This window comes from Odocoileus virginianus, chromosome 6 (genome assembly GCF_023699985.2).
Source record: "Odocoileus virginianus isolate 20LAN1187 ecotype Illinois chromosome 6, Ovbor_1.2, whole genome shotgun sequence".
Lineage (NCBI taxonomy): Eukaryota > Metazoa > Chordata > Mammalia > Artiodactyla > Cervidae > Odocoileus > Odocoileus virginianus.
In genome coordinates this window covers 17,675,920-17,695,431 of record NC_069679.1, presented here as the reverse complement: position 1 = coordinate 17,695,431, position 19,512 = coordinate 17,675,920, and the positions used below count along the sequence as shown (strand labels likewise).

At 35.5% G+C, this 19,512-nt stretch overlaps 2 protein-coding genes and 1 pseudogene across 2 annotated transcripts; 2 read left to right on the top strand and 1 right to left on the bottom strand.

Annotated features, from left to right (window-relative positions):
• Positions 1-2,135: 2,135 nt before the first annotated feature.
• Positions 2,136-3,071, top strand: LOC110141690 (olfactory receptor 4F15-like). Its single transcript, XM_020900653.2, has one exon. It carries the CDS (start codon positions 2,136-2,138, stop codon positions 3,069-3,071), a length of 936 nt encoding a protein of 311 aa, XP_020756312.2.
• A 2,940-nt stretch (positions 3,072-6,011) lies between these two features.
• Positions 6,012-8,472, bottom strand: LOC110141691 (olfactory receptor 4K14-like; annotated as a pseudogene).
• Positions 8,473-16,758: 8,286 nt separating this feature from the next.
• LOC110141692 (olfactory receptor 4F6-like) lies at positions 16,759-17,697 on the top strand. The gene has a single exon (XM_020900654.2). It carries the CDS (start codon positions 16,759-16,761, stop codon positions 17,695-17,697), a length of 939 nt encoding a protein of 312 aa, XP_020756313.2.
• Positions 17,698-19,512: the final 1,815 nt, after the last annotated feature.

Genomic DNA, 19,512 nt, shown 5'->3' with positions numbered 1-19,512 from the left:
AGAATAGTCTCTTATGACTCAAACTAATAAATGCGTATAAGCTTGGAGAGGAACAATTCAGTGATAAGAATTAAAGATATGCATTTTCTATTTTCGTCTTAGACGTACAAGTTTTAAAAATGGGTTTCCTGTATGTCTTTCTTATGAACTTCTCAGTTTTTAAATGTCTGTTATTCATATATTTCATACCAGTGAATTTTATTCCTATATATGAGTAATAATATTCTTACAAGATGAAAGAACTATGAATATTTAATTCAAATTCATTTAACTATGAATATGCTCCATTGCAGGCATTTATGTTATTTCTGTTTTCTTTTTATAATTTTTTATCATTGATGCCTCTTGCAGCTTAACTGTTAGTTTATCTAGTTTCAATATGCTAAAAAAATTTTCTTTTCTTATTGAAGTATAGTTGATTAACCATTTTGTATGTTTTAGATATACAGCAGAGTGATTCATTTATATATATATATATATATATATATATATATATATACACACACACATATATATCCTTTTGTGGATTCTTTTCCATTAGAAATTATTGCAATATATTCAATACAGCTGTCTCTGCCATAGAATAGTTTTTGCTATTTGTCTATTTTGTATATAGTAGTGTGCATATGTTTTTACTTGACTTAGTCATAAATAGTGAAAATTTTGAAGTTTAGGTATCTATTTCTAAAATATCTTCTAAGCAAATTGAATTTCTTTTCTCTTCATCAATGTGTGAATGTGACTTTTTCCTCAGAGCCTCATCCATGATTTCATCAATTTTTTTAAACCTTTGAAATTTGTTAATTCAGAATAGTACCCAATGCAATTTTATTTACATTTCTTTGAATACTAGTGACAGTTTTACTTTTCGTATGACTATCACCTATTAGGACTTCTTCTGTGTCCGTAGTCTTATATTGTTTTTCTCATTGTAAATTTCATATACCATGATTTCTATCTTTATCTATCTGGGGGAATTGATTTCATCATGGAAATATTAGTCATCTGTCTGATATTTTATAACTTGTTTTTTAGTGTGTTTTTAATTTTTATTTTATAGTGCTTATATATCTATATAAGATATCATGTAGCTTTGTATGCAAACTTTGTACATAAAACTATATCTAAGTATAGTAGGAACTGAATATTATGGATAGTGCCAACTATTTTTCCTCCCTCATTTGTTAATTAGATATTCTTAGAATGACTTTTAGATGTTAAATGTTTGTTTAAATATTATTTTTCTTTCGTTTGGTTTGTTAGCCATTTTGATATTTAAATATAATTTTGAAACTTTCTTGAGTTTATGATAAGAAGCAATAATCTATGTATTTGCAAGTTTATCTGTTATGCCAACACCATTGATTGAATAATTCACCCTGTCTTCACAGATGTGATATGATTCTTCAATAGTCTCTTGAGGTTACTCATTTATTCTGGCCTTCTCCTTCCATTCTTTACACTGAGATTTTTATAACTCTCGGAAAACAGAAATATGATCAGCTGAATATCCCCCCAGATTTTCTACTGCTCTTAGGGTAAAAAGCAAAATGCTTATCATGGATCCAAGATTTCATCCTGTTTGGCCTATTTCTCTAGCCTGATCTCAGTCACTCATATTCTCGTCCCCTGGCCGGTGCCTCGGGGCCTTTGCACACGGCATTTCCAGTCTGGACTACTCCACTTACTTTCAGTGGTAATTCCTATTTTGCAGAGCCTAAAAAATCATGATGGTGATGTGTCACATTATCATAGCTTTCTGATATTTCCTTCAAATTAGTTGTCAAAGATGTATCTATAATTAAAGTTATTTAATGTTGATCTACCTGTATCTACCCATCTAGATAAAACCAGTAAAACTTCAAAAGTCAGATTTTCTGTTTCACCTCAGAACTTGACATTGGCTTAAAATATAGTAGATACTCATTAGGATATGAGTTACACTCATTAGTTGAGTTACTTGAAGAAATAAATTAATGCATGATATTTTCATAACATGTTAATGGCTGTTAGTGATTTTTTTTTTCATAAAACTAAATTTGATAAAAGCTTAAATCTGTTTCTTTAAATATTAACATTTGATAAATTCTTTGGTTATTTTATTTCTGGATTTTAGATATCATCAGAAAAAGCCAATGTATGAAAGAAATGACACTTCAGTTTCTGAATTTGTTTTCCTGGGACTTTCTACCTCTAGACCAGTGCAGCATTTCCTCCTTGCCTTCTCTACAGTGTTTTATGTAACAATTGTTCTGGGAAATCTCCTTGTTGTGTTTGCAGTGACCTTTGACCCTCATCTACACTCCCCCATGTGCTTCCTTTTAGCCAACCTCTCATTCATTGATTTGTGTCTTTCTACCTTAACGGTGCCTAAGATGATTTCTGACCTGTACTCTGGGCTCAAAACCATATCCTTCCAGGGGTGTGTCACCCAGATATTTGTCCTTCACACCCTGGGTGGATCTGAGATGGTGCTGCTCACTGCCATGGCCTTAGACCGATACATGGCCATATGTAAGCCCCTGCACTATCTGACCATCATGAGCCCACGGGTGTGCCTTTTGCTTCTGTGTGGTGCTTGGGCTATTGGCCTCATTCACTCAGTGGTCCAGTTAGCTTTTGTGATCCATTTGCCTTTCTGTGGTCCTAATGAAATCGATAGTTTTTACTGTGACCTTCCTTGGTTTATCAAACTTGCTTGCATAGATTCCTACAGAATGGAATTCATGGTCACTGCCAACAGTGGGATCATATCCGTGGGCACTTTCTTCTTACTGATTATGTCCTACGTTTTCATCCTGGTCACTGTATGGAAACGCTCTTCAGGTGGTTTGCACAAGGCCCTCTCCACTCTGTCAGCACACGTCACTGTGGTGGTTTTGTTCTTTGGACCATGCATCTTTGTTTACATGTGGCCATTTCCTATAGTGACAGTGGATAAGTTTCTTGCCATTTTAGACTTTCTGGTTACACCCATCCTGAATCCTGCCATTTACACATTGAGGAACAAGGACATGAAGATGGCTATGAGGAGACTGTGTGGTCAGTTCTTGAGTTTGAAGATCTCTTAAGTAACTCATGGGAGCATAGGTTATTTCAAACAACTTCATGAAATACAAGTGGTTAAATAAATATGCAAATTTGGGGCTGTTTTTTTCTGGAGTTACCATTTTGTAATATTTAGACCAGACCATTGGTTATGTTGTTATATTGAATTATCAAGTTAATTCTCTAGATAAAGATTTTTCAGCCACATTAAAGCCCCAATAAGTATTTGGACAGTTTTGACAAAGCAATGATTAGAGACTAGTGTCTACTGAAAGTATGGCCTTATGCATGAGACTGCCTATATTTAATTAATTAACTGAATTTTATTAATTCAATTAAATAATATAGAAATAATATATGCAAATTTTCATAAAATTATGAAATATATAACTCTTCAATTAAATGCTGGATATGAATAATTAAATTTATCTTTCTTTCTGAAAGACAAAAATATGTGTCTGGGAGTATTTATGACCTGGGGACAAAAACAGCGTGTGAGAAGTGGAGTAGAGAAAACGGATCAGATGTTGTGATAGAAATTGACGGATACTGGGAAGGAAAACAAGAAGCAGAACCTTATAAACAGTATGTTTTATGAATTTGAAAATATGGTCCCCTTGCTTGTTTCATTTCAAATGGACTCAAGTCATCTCCAGTTTACTTAGGACAGGGGAATTTATGTATATGTTGGTATTTCACAATTTTTGAAACTGTGACTTAATCCATCAATGAATATTTCTCAAACATCAGAATGTGTTGATCTGATTATAGCCTGGATGGTATTATTATTATCCAACAACTACTCTATCCAAATTTTTTGGTGACTGTTTTCTCTAGTAACTCATATAACTCTACTGTTTCTCAATACATGGGTCTTAAATATGTGTTAGTGTGTATAATCTGTGTAAATTACAAAACCTATTTAATTTATAGCTTGCTTTGACAACTAGAAGACTGAGCCAGGTTCACTGTGAAGCTATGAAAGGACCCTATGTCCTGATTATTTGCGATCCTTAATTCTTTCAGGATTATGCAATCAGTTTGTATTTCATATTTTTCCTGTTTGCAATTATTTTGTTGCTTTGATTTATATTTTTAGTGGATTCTTTTTAGGTACATTAAATTAGAAAGTACAATATAAAGCCAGAACTCTGATTGAGGAATTTGCCTTACTTTTGAAAGTAGCAGGAGAATGGAGAAGACTAAAGTTCTAAGCTCAAAAGTTCTGAAAGGCAATACTGAATCACCTGAACTGTGTCAGACTGAGGAGCAAAAGATCTACTAGAATCATAATCCAAATGTGGAAGGGATATATCCAAGGAACAGGAGCAAACCTGAAATGTACCAAGTCTTCTAAAAACTACACTGCAGAATCAAATAGGGTAGTACTTGATCAGATTGAAGTGATCACACCTTAACATTTTATGCCTCAGAGAGGAAGGAGTAGATCATTTCTGCAGGCATTTATTATATCAGCGCTACATGATCTTTTATATACAATGTGTAAAATAGAAAAAAATAATTGTAGAATATGCAAGAAACAGGGATATGTGATTGATAATTAGTGGGAAATGAGTTAAGAGAAGCAGACCACATAAGGCACAATTGTGAAATCAGAAGAGAGTATAAAATAATTGATATAGTTAAAAGACATTAAGAATTTGAAAAACTGAAAAAAATTACACAGAGGAACAGAATATCTAAGAAAGAACCAAGTGATTTTAGAAACAAAAAGGAAATGAGCAATATTATGAATTTAAGAAGACAAAAACAGATTGGATACAGCAGAAGAAAAAAATCAGTAGATTCAAGACAAGTTAACAGATATTATCCAAAGTGAGTACAAAGATATAAAAGAATAAAAATATATGTGCATATATACATACACATATGAAAATAGAAATTATTTTATTTAAGGGTTTATTCTTGAGATTCTTTATTGGAAATTTACAAAATACAAAGGATCATGTCATCTTTGGAAAGGAATATGAAATTGGTAGTGTATCTAAATCCTTAGATTTCATATAAATGGATGTAAACTTGTATAACATTTTGAGGAAGATTTCTGAAGAAAAGCTTTGTTTACTATATTAATAAATTATTCACAAACTCTGTACATAATCTAGTTCTTAAAGGCTATTTGAACACTTCAGTGAATTAAGTGGATAGTTTATTCCAAAGCTACACTTTTTGACCTACCTAATGATGAACTGCCTAATCCATTTATGACTAGGAAAGGAAAAAGCAAAATCCCAAAGCTTGTTGATATAGCCATCTTTGTATTTAATGGGCTTCCCTGATAGCTCAGCTGGTAAAGAATCTGCCTGCAATGCGGAAGACCTGGGATCAATCCCTGGGTTGGGAAGATCCCGTGGAGAAGGGAAAGGCTACCCACTCCAGTATTCTGACCTGGAGAATTCCATGGACTGTATAGTCCATTGGGTAACAAAGAGTTGGACACAACTGAGTGAATTTCACTTCACTTCACTTGTATTTAAGATATGTCTTTTAAAGATATTGCACTGTTTCACAAATGACTAAAACATGATGTTAAGAGAAAAAACCTCTCCAGATTAGGATTATGATTCAATTTCTTTTCTGAATATGATTAGAAATATTTAATGATTACTTTTATATATATATGTATATATATATGTTTTTAGAAGGTAATAGAATGTTATCTAATTGATAGACTAATTTATCATTTTATAAAGATCAATGTAGCAATATAATGCACTAACTTATTAAAGAAAACTTTAGAGAAGGCCTATGTGAAATGCTCTGTTAAAAAATGCATAGAATGATAGAAAATTTCCTGATATGGTGGTCAGTGTTGAAGTAATAGTAAGAATCATAATAATTAATGTTAAAATTCTTACTAATTTCAAGTCATTCTTGAGAAAAATCAAAATCATACTTATAAAGATTGGCCACACTTCCCAAACAGGAACTCATTTTTGCAATTCTAAAATACTAAAGAATTGATACAAAATTTCCTTCAAGAGATATACATTATTTCTATATGTGAATTGGGGAACTCTTCCCAGTCTTAAGTAACAGGATAGGTGTGGCTAATTTAGGGTGCTCACAGAAGACATTCTGATAATTTGAGATGATGAAATACCAACAGAAATCCACAGTCTGTCATCATAGCTGCTTAATGGCATTTCTAATCTCTTTGTTTCTGAAAGTATAAATGACTGGATTTAGTAGTGACGTGATGATTGCATAAAATACAGCAAGGAACTTGCCCACCCAAGTGGCGCTGAGTGGAAAAAGAGAGATGAAGATACAAGACCAAAGAATAACATGACTACTGTGACGTGGGCAGTGCAAGTGGAGAGAGCCTTGGATTCCCTGTCCCCGGGTTGATGGCAGACAGCAAGCAGAATACAAAAGTAAGAGATCAGCAGTAGAATGAAGCAGATGGTGGCCAGTACCCTGCTGTCAGCATGAATCAACATTTCTAAAACATAAGTGTCCAAGAAAGCTAGCTTGATCACCAGTGGAATATCAAAGAAAATACTATCAATTCTCTGGGTCCACAGAAAGGCAATTATATAATTATAGTGAGTTGGCTTATTGAATGCACAAAGCCAGTGATCCATGATGTCATCACTAGCTGAATGCACATTTGTGTGTTCATGATACTAGAGTAATGGAGTGGCTTGCAGATGGCCACATAAAGGTCATAGGCCATGGACACAAGGAGCACAATTTCACCCCCTCAAAAAAAAATATCCAAAAAAAAAATCTGACACATGCATGCTCTAATAGAGATGGTCTTATTTGCCTTGAGAAAGTCTGAGATAAGTTTAGGAGTGGTTACTGATGAAAGGCATAAGGCAATGAATAAAAGATTGACTAATACGAAGTACATAGGGGAGTAGAGATGAACGTCAGCAATAATTAGCAACACAGTGAAGATGTTCCCTAATATGGTGATTAAATAAAGTGAGTAAAATATCACTAGGAGGAAGGCCTGGAGCTCCCATAAATCGCACAGCCCAAGAAAAATAAATCTGGACACAACAGACTGGTTCAGTTCAGTTGCTCAGTCGTGTCCGACTCTTTGTGACCCCATGAACCACAGACTGGTTACTTCTTTCATTTAGTTCAGTTTATTCTAATTTTATCTGAAGAAAAGACATAAAAATATATTTTATGAATCAAGCAGGTTTCTTATTTATTGCTGATGGAAGCATTTACTTACATAGTCACTTTGGAAAAAAATTGTCCTTTTCTTGTAAAGCTCAATACTCATACATCCTATGGTCCAGCAATTTCAGTCTCATTTGCATGCTTGAGATAAATTCTTACAACTGTATATATGGAGATATTTATAATTATACATATAAATAGGACAGTGGAATATTATTCAGAAACATAACATATAAAATACAGCTATATAAAATGACAGGGATGTAGCTTTTTGAGACATAGTAATGAAGAAAAAAGAGGTTATCATAATTTTTATAAAGTGAAAAGCCATAGAAAATGGTGTATTTTGTAGGGACTTCTATGTATAAACTATGTATTTAAACTGATGTAAGTAACTCCAGCTGTGGGGAAGTAAGAATCAGGATGAGTATGCATACATTATCAGCTGAATGATATTATGAGCTATTTAGTTATTATATTAGTCATATTTTTATAGCTATAGTTTTGTTTGTAAATAAACAAGCAAACAAATTCAAAGTAGACATTGAGAAATTTGTGAATATACTATGAATCAAGAATTATGATTAATTCAATGCTGTGGCCCTGAGGTTTTACATGAATATAATCTCCCTGTTGTCTGTAACTGAAGCTATTGATGATACTGGTTTGGTTTAAACCCATTGATTTACCAAGGATGAAAATAAAAAGAAAATTAGAAAGTAATAGATGTAGGAGGGGCTTTTAATTTTTTCCAGTGTGGTAAACAGAAATTTATTGAATATTTTCTTACTATGATCTGTAATCACTTTTTAGCACTTCAGTGAAAAAGATAGATTGTAGGTGGTGTATGATTTATCAAAGAATAAAAGCTTATGCCTACTTTTTCACATAATAGTAGCTTAATAGGTTGTAAATATCATTTTAGTTCAATTACAAGGGCAAAGTATTACTGCTAAGATAATTATATAAAAACTGTATTATACTGTTAAAATTAATTACATGAAATAGGTATATAATTTTCAACTCTACCCTAAGTAGGAAAAGTAAGCCTAATGATTCTAAGAGCATAGTTGAAAATCAAATGAGTTAGAGCAGAACTCACACAAAAAAATCAAATGTTAGGACAGTTAAAAATAAAAATAATTGGGACAATTTATTTTCTTCTTTGAGTTGCTAATTTCAGGTCATGGGAAAACTAAACCTTTCTCTTTCTTTGTCACCCTCTCTCTGAATAGCTCCCATATGCTAGAAATTTTCACCCATATTGTCTAAAGTAATCTTCACAATAACCAAATAAAAGAAAATGAACGAAATATATCTTACTCTTCTGAGTTTGGCTCCCAGTGTAGCCTGTTAGAGTCTCAGAGCTGGGAAACAGCGTGACTGGAGTGCAATCCCAGTGCTCTCTGAGGCCAGTCCTGCATCTGTGCTGTCATTCTGCGTCTCCTGTTCAGTTCCAAGAGCATAATTCCATTTCCGTGGTAACTATTGAGTGCTGTAGGCTTTGAGAGATTTCTCTCCATAATCTCTATCAGGTTCCTTCCTGAGTTAAATTAGTAGCTATCACTTTTCTCAATATTTGGAAATTTCTGTTAATTACAGTTACATATCTGTGCCTAGAACACAGTTTTCCTTAAGTCAAGAAAACTGCAGGCCCTGATGACTGTGGATCTGTGAGGACCTGATTATTACCTCAAAGAGGGGACCTACATAGCTGTGAGACTGTGTACTCATTTTGATTATGTAGAGAGTCCAGAAGGTCCACCAATATCTTGGAGAAGAAATCCTTGATATTTCTGAAAGTTATGCAACAATTCCAAACCTTTCTAATTAGTGTGCATGGAAATATGGCATTAAAATATTGTCTTCAATATGATAAGGAAGGGAACTAAGGGAGAAGTTAAGAAATTTAGAGTGCAGAGTGTATCTCCTTACCAGAGAGACACCATAGTTGACCACATTTCTCCCCAAGAATAAAACATTGTCCATATTCTAAATAGAATCATATTGCACCAAAACAAAGAATCCACTTTCTGCTCTGACCAGCATTCATGGGGGAGTGTGAGGCATATATTTAGTATAGAGAGAGGCCTCTGGAGTAGGAAATTTTTCAAGCTACTCATGCTATGTTCCTTTGAGACCACTTCATTCTGGTCTCTTTGAATTAAGAATATCATCTGGAAAGTCTGTCTTTTGTCAAGATCAGAGTGAGAACTGGTGAGAACAATAATAAAAGTTCTAATGATGGAGTTAAGCACAGTTTTAAAACATTTCTTTGATTAACTTTTTAAAAAAGAAAAGCATTATCCCAGAACTAAGTTGCTGCTCTAGTCCCAGATGCCTTGGGAGAGTGGACGTGGGATGACGAACAGAGGGAGATGAACTCGCCAGTGTGTGCTCAGGTGCCCCCTCAGTGCTATAAACCAAGTATGCCCAGTGTAGAGCAGTCAGTCTTGAACTGCTTGTTTTATGGGGTTTTAATGAAGAATAGAGAGACATTTTATAGTGGCAAAAGTTTCTTTGATTATTTGAGCAATGATCATGATTGAAAAATGGGTACAAGGCAATACTGGGGTTTCCCAAGTGGCTCCCAAGAATCTCCTGCCAATGCAGGAGATGCAAGAGACATGGGTACGATCCGTGGATGGGGAAGATCCCTAGTATAGGAAATGACAACCAACTCTAGTATTCTTGTAGGCATAATCTTTTGGACAGAGGAACCTGGCAAGCTACGGTCCATGGGGTCACAAAGAGTTGGACACAACTAAGCACTCTCATACCCAAAGGGCAATATTAATAATATTATTCAAAATAACAAAACAGTAAGGGAAGCTTACCTTTTATTTTCATTTGTAAAATATTATATGATTTAGTCTTATGGGCAAGAATCCAACATTTTAGTGGTCTGAGAAGGAAATATGATAGTGTGTCTCTATCTGCCCATTGCTGTTACATTTTTTTAAATCAGAAAAATAAAATTGTTCACATATTGGTGGTTATGGTTTCAGTTTGTTTTCTATGCAGTTACATACTAACATGTGTGCACTTTTAAATATATAATATGGAGGAATCTTTTTCTATGAAATATATACAGTGTTGAAGGATATTTTAAATTCCAGTTACTCTAAAATAATATGCTTAAATATATTTCATTCAATGTATATGGTTGTTTTTAGAGAAATTAAGAGAAAATTTATGTAACTACACATTTTTAGTATTCTTTTCACACTTTGAGAATGAATGGTTAGGGTTTGGAAAGCAGACATGAAAAGAATGAAGTAGAAGAGTGAGGTTATTATATTTGACATTAACTATGTAGATAGTGTCAGTGATATCAATCCACCACTGGTCAACTTGGCTGATGATCAGGCAAAGGAGGGTCTTCTGTCTTGACACACAGTTTAGAAACATCTGTACATTAAACTTTAGCTGACTATGTTTAGGAATGGAAACCAGAGATCACCCTTTAAACCATTTATTTAGGTTTCATTGTATGAATATCTCAAACACAGGGGAACACAAACATTTAATTATGATAACTACATTAAGGTAACCTTGAATATGGGGTTGTGTGGAGAAGGAAATGGCAACCCATTCCAGTATTCTTGCCTGGAGAATCCCAGGGACAGGGGAGCCTGGTGGGCTGCAGTCTATGGGGTTGCACAGAGTTGGACACTATTGAAGCGACTTAGCAGCAGCAGCATGGAGTTGGGAGAGGGCGGAGTCAAACCCCTTCATCTCAGCTCCACATCAACTCATCAAGAATGGGTGGCTAACATGCAGCATATCTACAGGATGACTTTCTATTCATTTTCTTCCCTTCTCATTGTTAGAGAGCTTTTGCTAAACAGACATCTCACTATTTCTCAGTGATTGGGGGCTCTGGACAGGTTCCCAGGGCTTATCTAAACTTCATGGTTACTTCCTCTCTATCTAGTATATCTATTTATGTGTTTTAGGGAGTAAGTTAATTTTGTGTTTCAGCTCCACCAAGTTAGGAGACACAAGTGGGGGAGGTGGACATTCTATTCAATTAATCAAGGTGTTAATATTGTTCTTCTTATACTCCTGTGACAACAGGAGTTGATGTTATGTCAACATCAACAGACATAAATCATGGTGATGGTATAGACACTTGTTGGGAGGTGTCAAAATGGCAGATCACCTGTGGTGTGCTTCCCCTGAACTCATAACTCCGGTGTAATCATGAGAAAATGCCAAATACATTTCAGTGGGGTGATACCCTTTCTACTATGCAGTTGCTCAAAAAGTTAAGCCAAGTTACCATAAAACTCAGAATTCTGCTCCTAGTCTATAATCCCAAAGAATTAAAAACAAGTATTAAAACAAAGTCTTGTATGTGAATATTACAGAACTATTGACAATGACTTAAGGTGGAAACATTCTAGATGTTAATCTGCTGATGAATGGATGAACAAATGTGTTAATCCATACAGAACAATATCTTCAGCCACAACAGGGATTGATGTACTGATATACATTTCAACATGGATGAAAACATTTTGGAACTAGGTAGAAGTGATGATTCCACAATATAATGAATGCCTGAATTCCATCAGTTTGTAGCTTTCAAATGATTGATTTTACCTCATCTTAATTTTTACCTTGATAAGATAAAAGTGAAGTGAAGTGAAGTTGCTCAGTCCTGTCGGACTTTTTGCGACCCCATGAACTATAGCCTGTCAGGCTCCTCTGTCATAGGATTATCCAGTCAAGAATACTGGAGTAGGTTGCCATTTCCTCTCCATATATAAAATGCAACGCTAAAAAGATAAATGAGTAAATATTATTTTCCATTATGAATTAAGATTTTAGTTATCCACATTTTTTAAGCTCATTTTTAAAAATCATGCTAGGATAATGTGTACTTATGTAAAAGAGAATGCTACTGTTCCAACACAAAGTTTTTGCTTATTTCTCTCTAGGCTAGATATTATGTAGAAATTAGTCTAAATTTTTGTAAAATGAGAATAATAGCAATTTAACAAAATCGATTTTTAAAAACAATCTGTTGAAATGGAGCTCTTATAATAATGTTAAATGATATAAGAATTGTGATATTTGGTCTTCTGTGTGTACACATTACTTTTCTGAGCAGCATTATAGAGTTAGATATATTCAGTATGTCTAAGTTCAGTTCATGAATAAAGAATACACAGGGCTGAAAGCCAAGACACACATTCTGTCCCTTTTCTACTATTAACTGGTAAATTACAATCTTATTTCTTCATCCGATGGGGAATAATATTGTATTTCCAGCTCACCATTTTGTTGGAAATAATAAATGAGATAGTATAGGTATAATACTCAGAAAAGCAAAAAGCTTAATAGACATATGAGCTCTTTTTTTTAATATGTTATAACATTGATCTAAAAAAGAGGCAACATCTGTATAGGGATAAAATTCCTGATTCAGAATATTATTTCATTTGAATATTAGTTTTGACTTTAGCATATTGACCTTTGCCAACATGTTTAATTTCTATTTTCTTAGGTATTATTATGGCTAAAATGTGTTTGGTAATTATATAAATGAGGCAAAAGCAGGTATAGGGTTTCTAGGAATATTCTGTGAATAAGCTTAGAATAGAATATTAAATAATTTTTACTGAGTGTCTTAATAGGCATTCCTTTTTCACTGGTATTGGTCTAAGTGATATTTAACTTATCAATAGATATTCAAATGTTAGGAGATGCTGAGTTTCCTTGAAGATACTGTTGTCATCATTTATTATTCATAGCTTCCTTTGTTTCCCATTTACCTTTTCAATCAAACTTCTAGTATTTTTTTCTTCTCTTAATGCTATGGGAATTTAAGGTAGAGATCTCATAATTAACAGCCTGGGAATTCAGGTCACTGAGTCATCAAAGGGTCATCCAAAGCTGTTGTTAAAGCTGGAGTAACTGTAAGGAGAACTCGCCACAGAGATCAAAGACGGAAACAGTTCTTAAGAGATTCTATTATAGTGAAAATATTGTTTCTTGCGGTTTGTTTTTTGGGGAGGTCAGGTAAGTGGAGAGAATATAATTTAAGTGAATAGCCTGTTAAAATTACCAGCTCTTTCCCCTATATGGGCAAAATATAGCAACCTTACCACAACATTACAAAACTTCTCCCCATGTACCACCTTGCCTCCAGCTCTTTCTTATCTCTGTTTTTCAGTTCAATATGCATTTGTGAACCTTGTTGAATACGCAAGTGCCAGTCTTTCCAAGGGTAAATTCAAGTTGTCATTTCAGGTTGTGTGCAGCTCTTCATACACCTAAATTGTATTTTAATTTACAGGGAGATTTTTGGACATGGATTATATTTCACTAAGCACTAGCAAGGACCTTGGGAATTGATTTTGATGAGCCTGTATGCAAGGCAGCAAAAGAGACATGGATGTAAAGAACAGACTGCTGGACTCTGTGGGAGAAAGCAAGGGTGGGATTTTTTGAGAGAATAGCATTGAAACATTTTTTTTTTTTTAAAGATACTAGCAGTAGACTGTCACAAATAGAAGGTTTTAACTTGGTCATTAATTTCTTACAGAGAACATTTTCTGTTAAGGAGTTATTGTGATTTTTTTTATGAGTAAGCAGTCATTTACACACTTGTAAAACTAACTTTTAAACGTTTGACTAAATGGAACTGCCATCACTACAGTCTGAATTTGAAGGGTTGTATGTTCATCTGAGCCTCTTATTCTGTGTTTCATGAATAAATTTCATTTTTAAGTCAAAAGCCAATATCAGGTTGTTTTAGAGCATTTAAATAATACAGAAATATAGGCCTTAGGAAATAAAAGCCATATGTAGTCCTACTTTCCCAGGATTCACTATTGGTAATATTTAATGTGCAGTCTTAGAAGTTTTTTATGAGAACAAACATATTTTCATAAAAATATTTTTTTGCTGTTAGAGGTTTAATTCAGTATTTGGATGGTTGTTTCCAGGTACTTAAATAAATATAAAAAACTGACATCAACATTATACCAATTTAAGACATAGTACTGGTTATCATGTAACAATTTTTGCAGGAATCAATACCAGCTATGAATATACATACATAGATATCTTTAATACTTTTGAGTTTGCACATAGGTGATGATAATATTATTACTCATAAGGACAGGACCTCAATTTTCATGTAACATCAGATTTAACTAGATTAGGTCCTGAATCACTACGGTGGAAAGCTCTTTTTCTAGGACTGTACAAGCCCCAACAACTGATGATTAATATAGGCTTTTTCAGATAGTTTATGATGTTATGCAGTAGCAAACAACCTTAATGCAAGTGGCTTATAACAAGCTTTTATTTTTTCAGAAAAATTGAGGTGTAGTTGTCACAGATATTTGTATTTTTAAGGTATACAACTTGATGCTTTGACATAGGTCTATTATGCATTATGAATATCAAATAGTTTTTGTTGTATGTCAATATTATATATGACAAATAATTACCAATAATTATCAAACAATTACCACAATCAAGCTAATGAATGTATCCACCGCTTGGCACAGTTACCAGTTTTGTGTGTGAAAACACTTCAGATTTACCTCTCAGCAAATTTCAAGTATAAAGCACAACTTGCTTGTGCATTAGGTCTCCAGAACTTATTCACCTTGATATGTGAAATTTTGTCTCTTTTGACCAACATCTCCCCATTTCACCCTCCCCTCAGACCTCAAAAACCACAATTTTACCCTTTGCTTCCATGAATTTAACTCTTTTAGATGTCTCATATGTGATACAATGCAGTGTTTTGCTTCCTATGACTGGCTTATTACACTTTTCTCTGCTTTTAATCACCTTGTTGCAAATGGCTGAAATTTTTTTTTTTTAGAATGAACTATATTTTGGTATGTATGTGTTGTGTTGTGTTGTGTGTGTGTATCACATTCTGAAATAGTTGGGAATACCAGACCACCTGACCTGCTCTTGAGAAACCTATATGCAGGTCAGGAAGCAACATTTGGAATTGGACATGGAACAACAGACTGGTTCCAAATAGGAAAAGGAGTAAGTCAAGGCTGTATATTCTCACCCTGCTTATTTAACTTATATGCAGAGGACATCATGAGAAACGATGGGCTGGAAGAAGCACAGCTGGAATCAAGATTGCTAGGAGAAATATCAATAACCTCAGATACGCAGATGACACCATCCTTATGGCAGAGAGTGAAGAGGAAGTAAAAAGCCTCTTGATGAAAGTGAAAGAGGAGAGTAAAAAACTTGGCTTAAAGCTCAACATTCAGATAACTAAGATCATGGCATCCAGTCCCATCACTTCATGGGAAATAGATGGGGAAACAGTGGAAGCAGTGTCAGACTTTATTTTTGGGGGCTCCAAAATCACTACAGATGATGATTGCAACCATGAAATTAAAATACCCTTACTCCTTGGAAGGAAAGTTATGACCAACCTAGAGAGTATGTTAAAAAGCAGAGACATTAGTTTGCCAACAAAGGTCCGTCTAGTCAAGGCTATGGTTTTTCCAGTGGTCATGTATGGATGTGAGAATGGGACTGTGAAGAATGCTGAGCGCCGAAAAATTGATGCTTTTGAACTGTGGTGTTGGAGAAGACTCTTGAGAGTCCCTTAGACTGCAAGGAGATCCAACCAGGCCATCCTGAAGGAGATCAGTCCTGGGTGTTCATTGCAAAGACTGATGTTGAAGCTGAAACTGCAATACTTTGCCACCTCATGCGAAAAGTTGACTCGTTGGAAAAGACACTGATGCTGGGAGGGATTGGGGGCAGGAGGAGAAGGGGACGACAGAGGATGAGATGGCTGGATGGCATCACTGACTCAATGGACATGAGTTTGAGTAAACTCTGGGGGTTGGTGATGGACAGGGAGGCCTGGCGTGCTGCAATTCATGGGGTCACAAAGAGTTGGACACGACTGAGCGACTGAACTGAACTGAATTGAACTAGTATAAAAAGCAAAGTTCCTATCATGGATGCAAGATTCCATCCTGTCTGGCCGTTTCTCCTCCTGAGCTCAATCATTCACCTTCCTTCCTCACTGGCCTTTGTGTCTCAGGGTCTTTACTCATGGCATTCCAAAGTCAACTACTGTATTTACTTTTCAAAAATAACTCATATTTAGCAGAGTCTGAGTAAGTATGATGGTGATGTGTCATATTGTTCTCATAACCCTCTGTTGTCCTTGAAATCAGTTGTCAAAGGTGTATTGTAAATAAATTATTTAATCTATGTATCTACCTGTATCTACCCATCTAGATCTAGTCCGTTTACTCTCAAAGTCAGAATTACTGTTTCACCTCAGAACTTGACATTGAACTTGGAATATAGTGGATACTTATTAGGAATATCAGTTACACTCATCAGCTGCATTAGTTGAAGAAATAAATTAATGCATTATATTTTCAGAATATATTAATGACTGTTAGTGAAGATTTCTGATTTAAAACCATATTAGATGAAATCTTAAATCTGTTGCTTTAAATAAAAATGTTTGATAAATGCTTTGGTTATGTTTTGTTTCTAGTCTTTAGGTATCAACAGACCAAGCCAATGTATGAAGCAAATGACTCTTTGGTGTCTGAGTTTGTTTTCCTGGGACTTTCTACCTCCAGACCAGTGCAGCATTTCCTCCTTGCCTTCTCTACAGTGTTTTATGTAACAATTGTTCTAGGGAATCTCCTTGTTGTGTTTGCAGTGACCTTTGACCTTCATCTACACTCCCCCATGTACTTCCTTTTAGCCAACCTCTCATTTATTGATTTGTGTTTTTCTACCTTAACAGTTCCTAAGATGATTTCTGACCTGTACTCTGGGCACAAAACCATATCCTTCCAAGGGTGTGTCATCCAGATATTTGTCCTTCACACCCTAGGTGGATCTGAGATGGCACTGCTCACTGCCATGGGCTTTGACCGCTATGTGGCCATATGTAAGCCCCTGCACTATCTGACCATCATGAGCCCACGGGTGTGCCTTTTGCTTCTGTGTGGTGCTTGGGCTATTGGCCTCATACACTCAGTGATCCAGTTAGCTTTTGTGATCCATTTGCCTTTCTGTGGTCCTAATGAAATCGATAGCTTTTACTGTGACCTTCCTTGGTTTATCAAACTTGCTTGCATAGATCCCTACAGAATGGAATTCATGGTTATTGCCATCAGTGGGTTCATATCCGTGGGCACTTTCTTCTTGTTGATTTTCTCCTATATTTTCATCCTGGTCACTGTATGGAAACGCTCTTCAGGTGGTTTGCACAAGGCCCTCTCCACTCTGTCAGCACACGTCACTGTGGTGGTTTTGTTCTTTGGACCATGCATCTTTATTTACATGTGGCCATTTCCCACGGTACCAGTGGATAAGTTTCTTGCCATTTTAGACTTTCTGGTTACACCCATCCTAAACCCTGCCATTTACACACTGAGGAACAAGGACATGAAGACGGCAATGAGGAGACTGAGTAGTCAGCTCCTGAGTTGGAGGAAGGTCTCCTAAGTAACTCATGGAAGCCCAAGTTACTTCAAACAACTTCATGTAATACAAATGCTGAAGTAAATATACATTTGGGGTTTTTTTCCCCTAAAGTCACCATTTTATAATATTCAGACTAGACCATGTATTATGAGGTTACACTGAATTCCTTAGGTAACAAGTTGTTTATAGCCAGATTAATGCCAGGAATTGCTTGGTGGAAATTTTTGAAAAACTGTCAGTTATACATTCTGAATCTCCTGAGTGTATGGCCTTATACATCACCCTGCTTGGATTCAATTAATAAATTTAATTCAATTAATTGAATTAACATAACTATTTGTAAACCCTCCTCAGACAACCATTTTGACTTTTTGCATTTCTTTTCCATGGGGATGGTCTTGATCCCTGTCTCCTGTAAAATGTTATGAACCTCCATCCATAGTTCATCAGCCTCTCTGTCTATCAGATCTTCTCCCTTAAATCTATTTCTCACTTCTACTGTATAGTCATAAGGGATTTGATTTCGGCCATACCTGAATGGGCTAGTGGTTATCCCTACTTTCTTCAGTTTAAGTCTGAATTTGACAATAAGGATTTCATGATCTGAGCCACAGTCAGCTCGGGTCTTGGTTTTGCTGACTGTATAGAGCTTCTCCATCTTTGGCTGCAAAGAATATAATCAATCTGATTTCGGTGTTGACCACCTGGTGATGTCCATGTGTAGAGTCTTCTCTTGTGTTGTTGGAAGAGGGTGTTTGCTATGACCAGTGCATTCTCTTAGCAAAACTCTATTAGCCTTTGCCCTGCTTCGTTCTGTACTCTAAGACCAAATTTGCCTGTTAGTCCAGGTGTTTCTTGACTTCCTACTTTTGCATTCCAGTCCCCTATAATGAAAAAGACATCTTTTTTGGGTGTTAGTTCTAAAAGGTCTTGTAGGTCTTCGTAGAGAGATCCAATTGCCAATATCCACTGGATCATAGAAAAAGCAAGAGAGTTCCAGAAAAACATCTATTTCTGCTTTATTGATACATCAAAGCCTTCGACTGTGTGGATCACAATAAACTATGGAAAATTCTGAAAGAGATGGGAGTACCAGACCACCTGACCTGCCTCTTGAGAAACCGTATGCAGGTCAGGAAGCAACAGATAGAACTGGACATGGAACAACAGACTGGTTCCAAATAGGAAAAGGAGTATGTCAAGGCTGTATATTGTCACCCTGCTTATTTAACTTATATACAGAGGACATCATGAGAAATGCTGGGCTGGAAGAAGCACAAGCTGGAATCAAGATTGCTAGGAGAAATATCAATAACCTCGGATATGCAAATGACACCACGCTTATGACAGAGAGTGAAGAGGAACTAAAAAGCCTCTTGATGAAAGTGAAAGAGGAGAGTAAAAAACTTGGCTTAAAGCTTAACATTCAGAAAACTAAGATCATGGCATCCAGTCCCATCACCTCATGGGAAATAGATGCGGAGACAGTGGAAACAGTGTCAGACTTTATTTTTTTGGGCTCCAAAATCACTACAGATGGTGACTGCAGCCATGAAATTAAAAGACTCTTACTCTTTGGAAGGAAAGTTATGACCAATCTAGATAGCATATTAAAAAGCAGAGACATTAGTTTGCCAACAAAAGTCCGTCTGGTCAAGACTATGGTTTTTCCAGTGGTCATGTATGGATGTGAGAGGTGGACATGAGGAAAGCTGAGCACCGAAAAATTGATGCTTTTGAACTGTGGTGTTGGAGAAGACTCTTGAGAGTCCCTTGGACTGCAAGGAGATCCAACCAGTCCATCCTAAAGGAGATCAGTCCTGGGTGTTCATTGGA

What these genes read in the sequence shown, in the direction of transcription:
- LOC110141690 (XM_020900653.2), top strand. Translation starts at nt 2,136, where the DNA reads ATGTATGAAAGAAATGACACTTCAGTTTCTGAATTTGTTTTCCTGGGA.
- LOC110141692 (XM_020900654.2), top strand. Translation starts at nt 16,759, where the DNA reads ATGTATGAAGCAAATGACTCTTTGGTGTCTGAGTTTGTTTTCCTGGGA.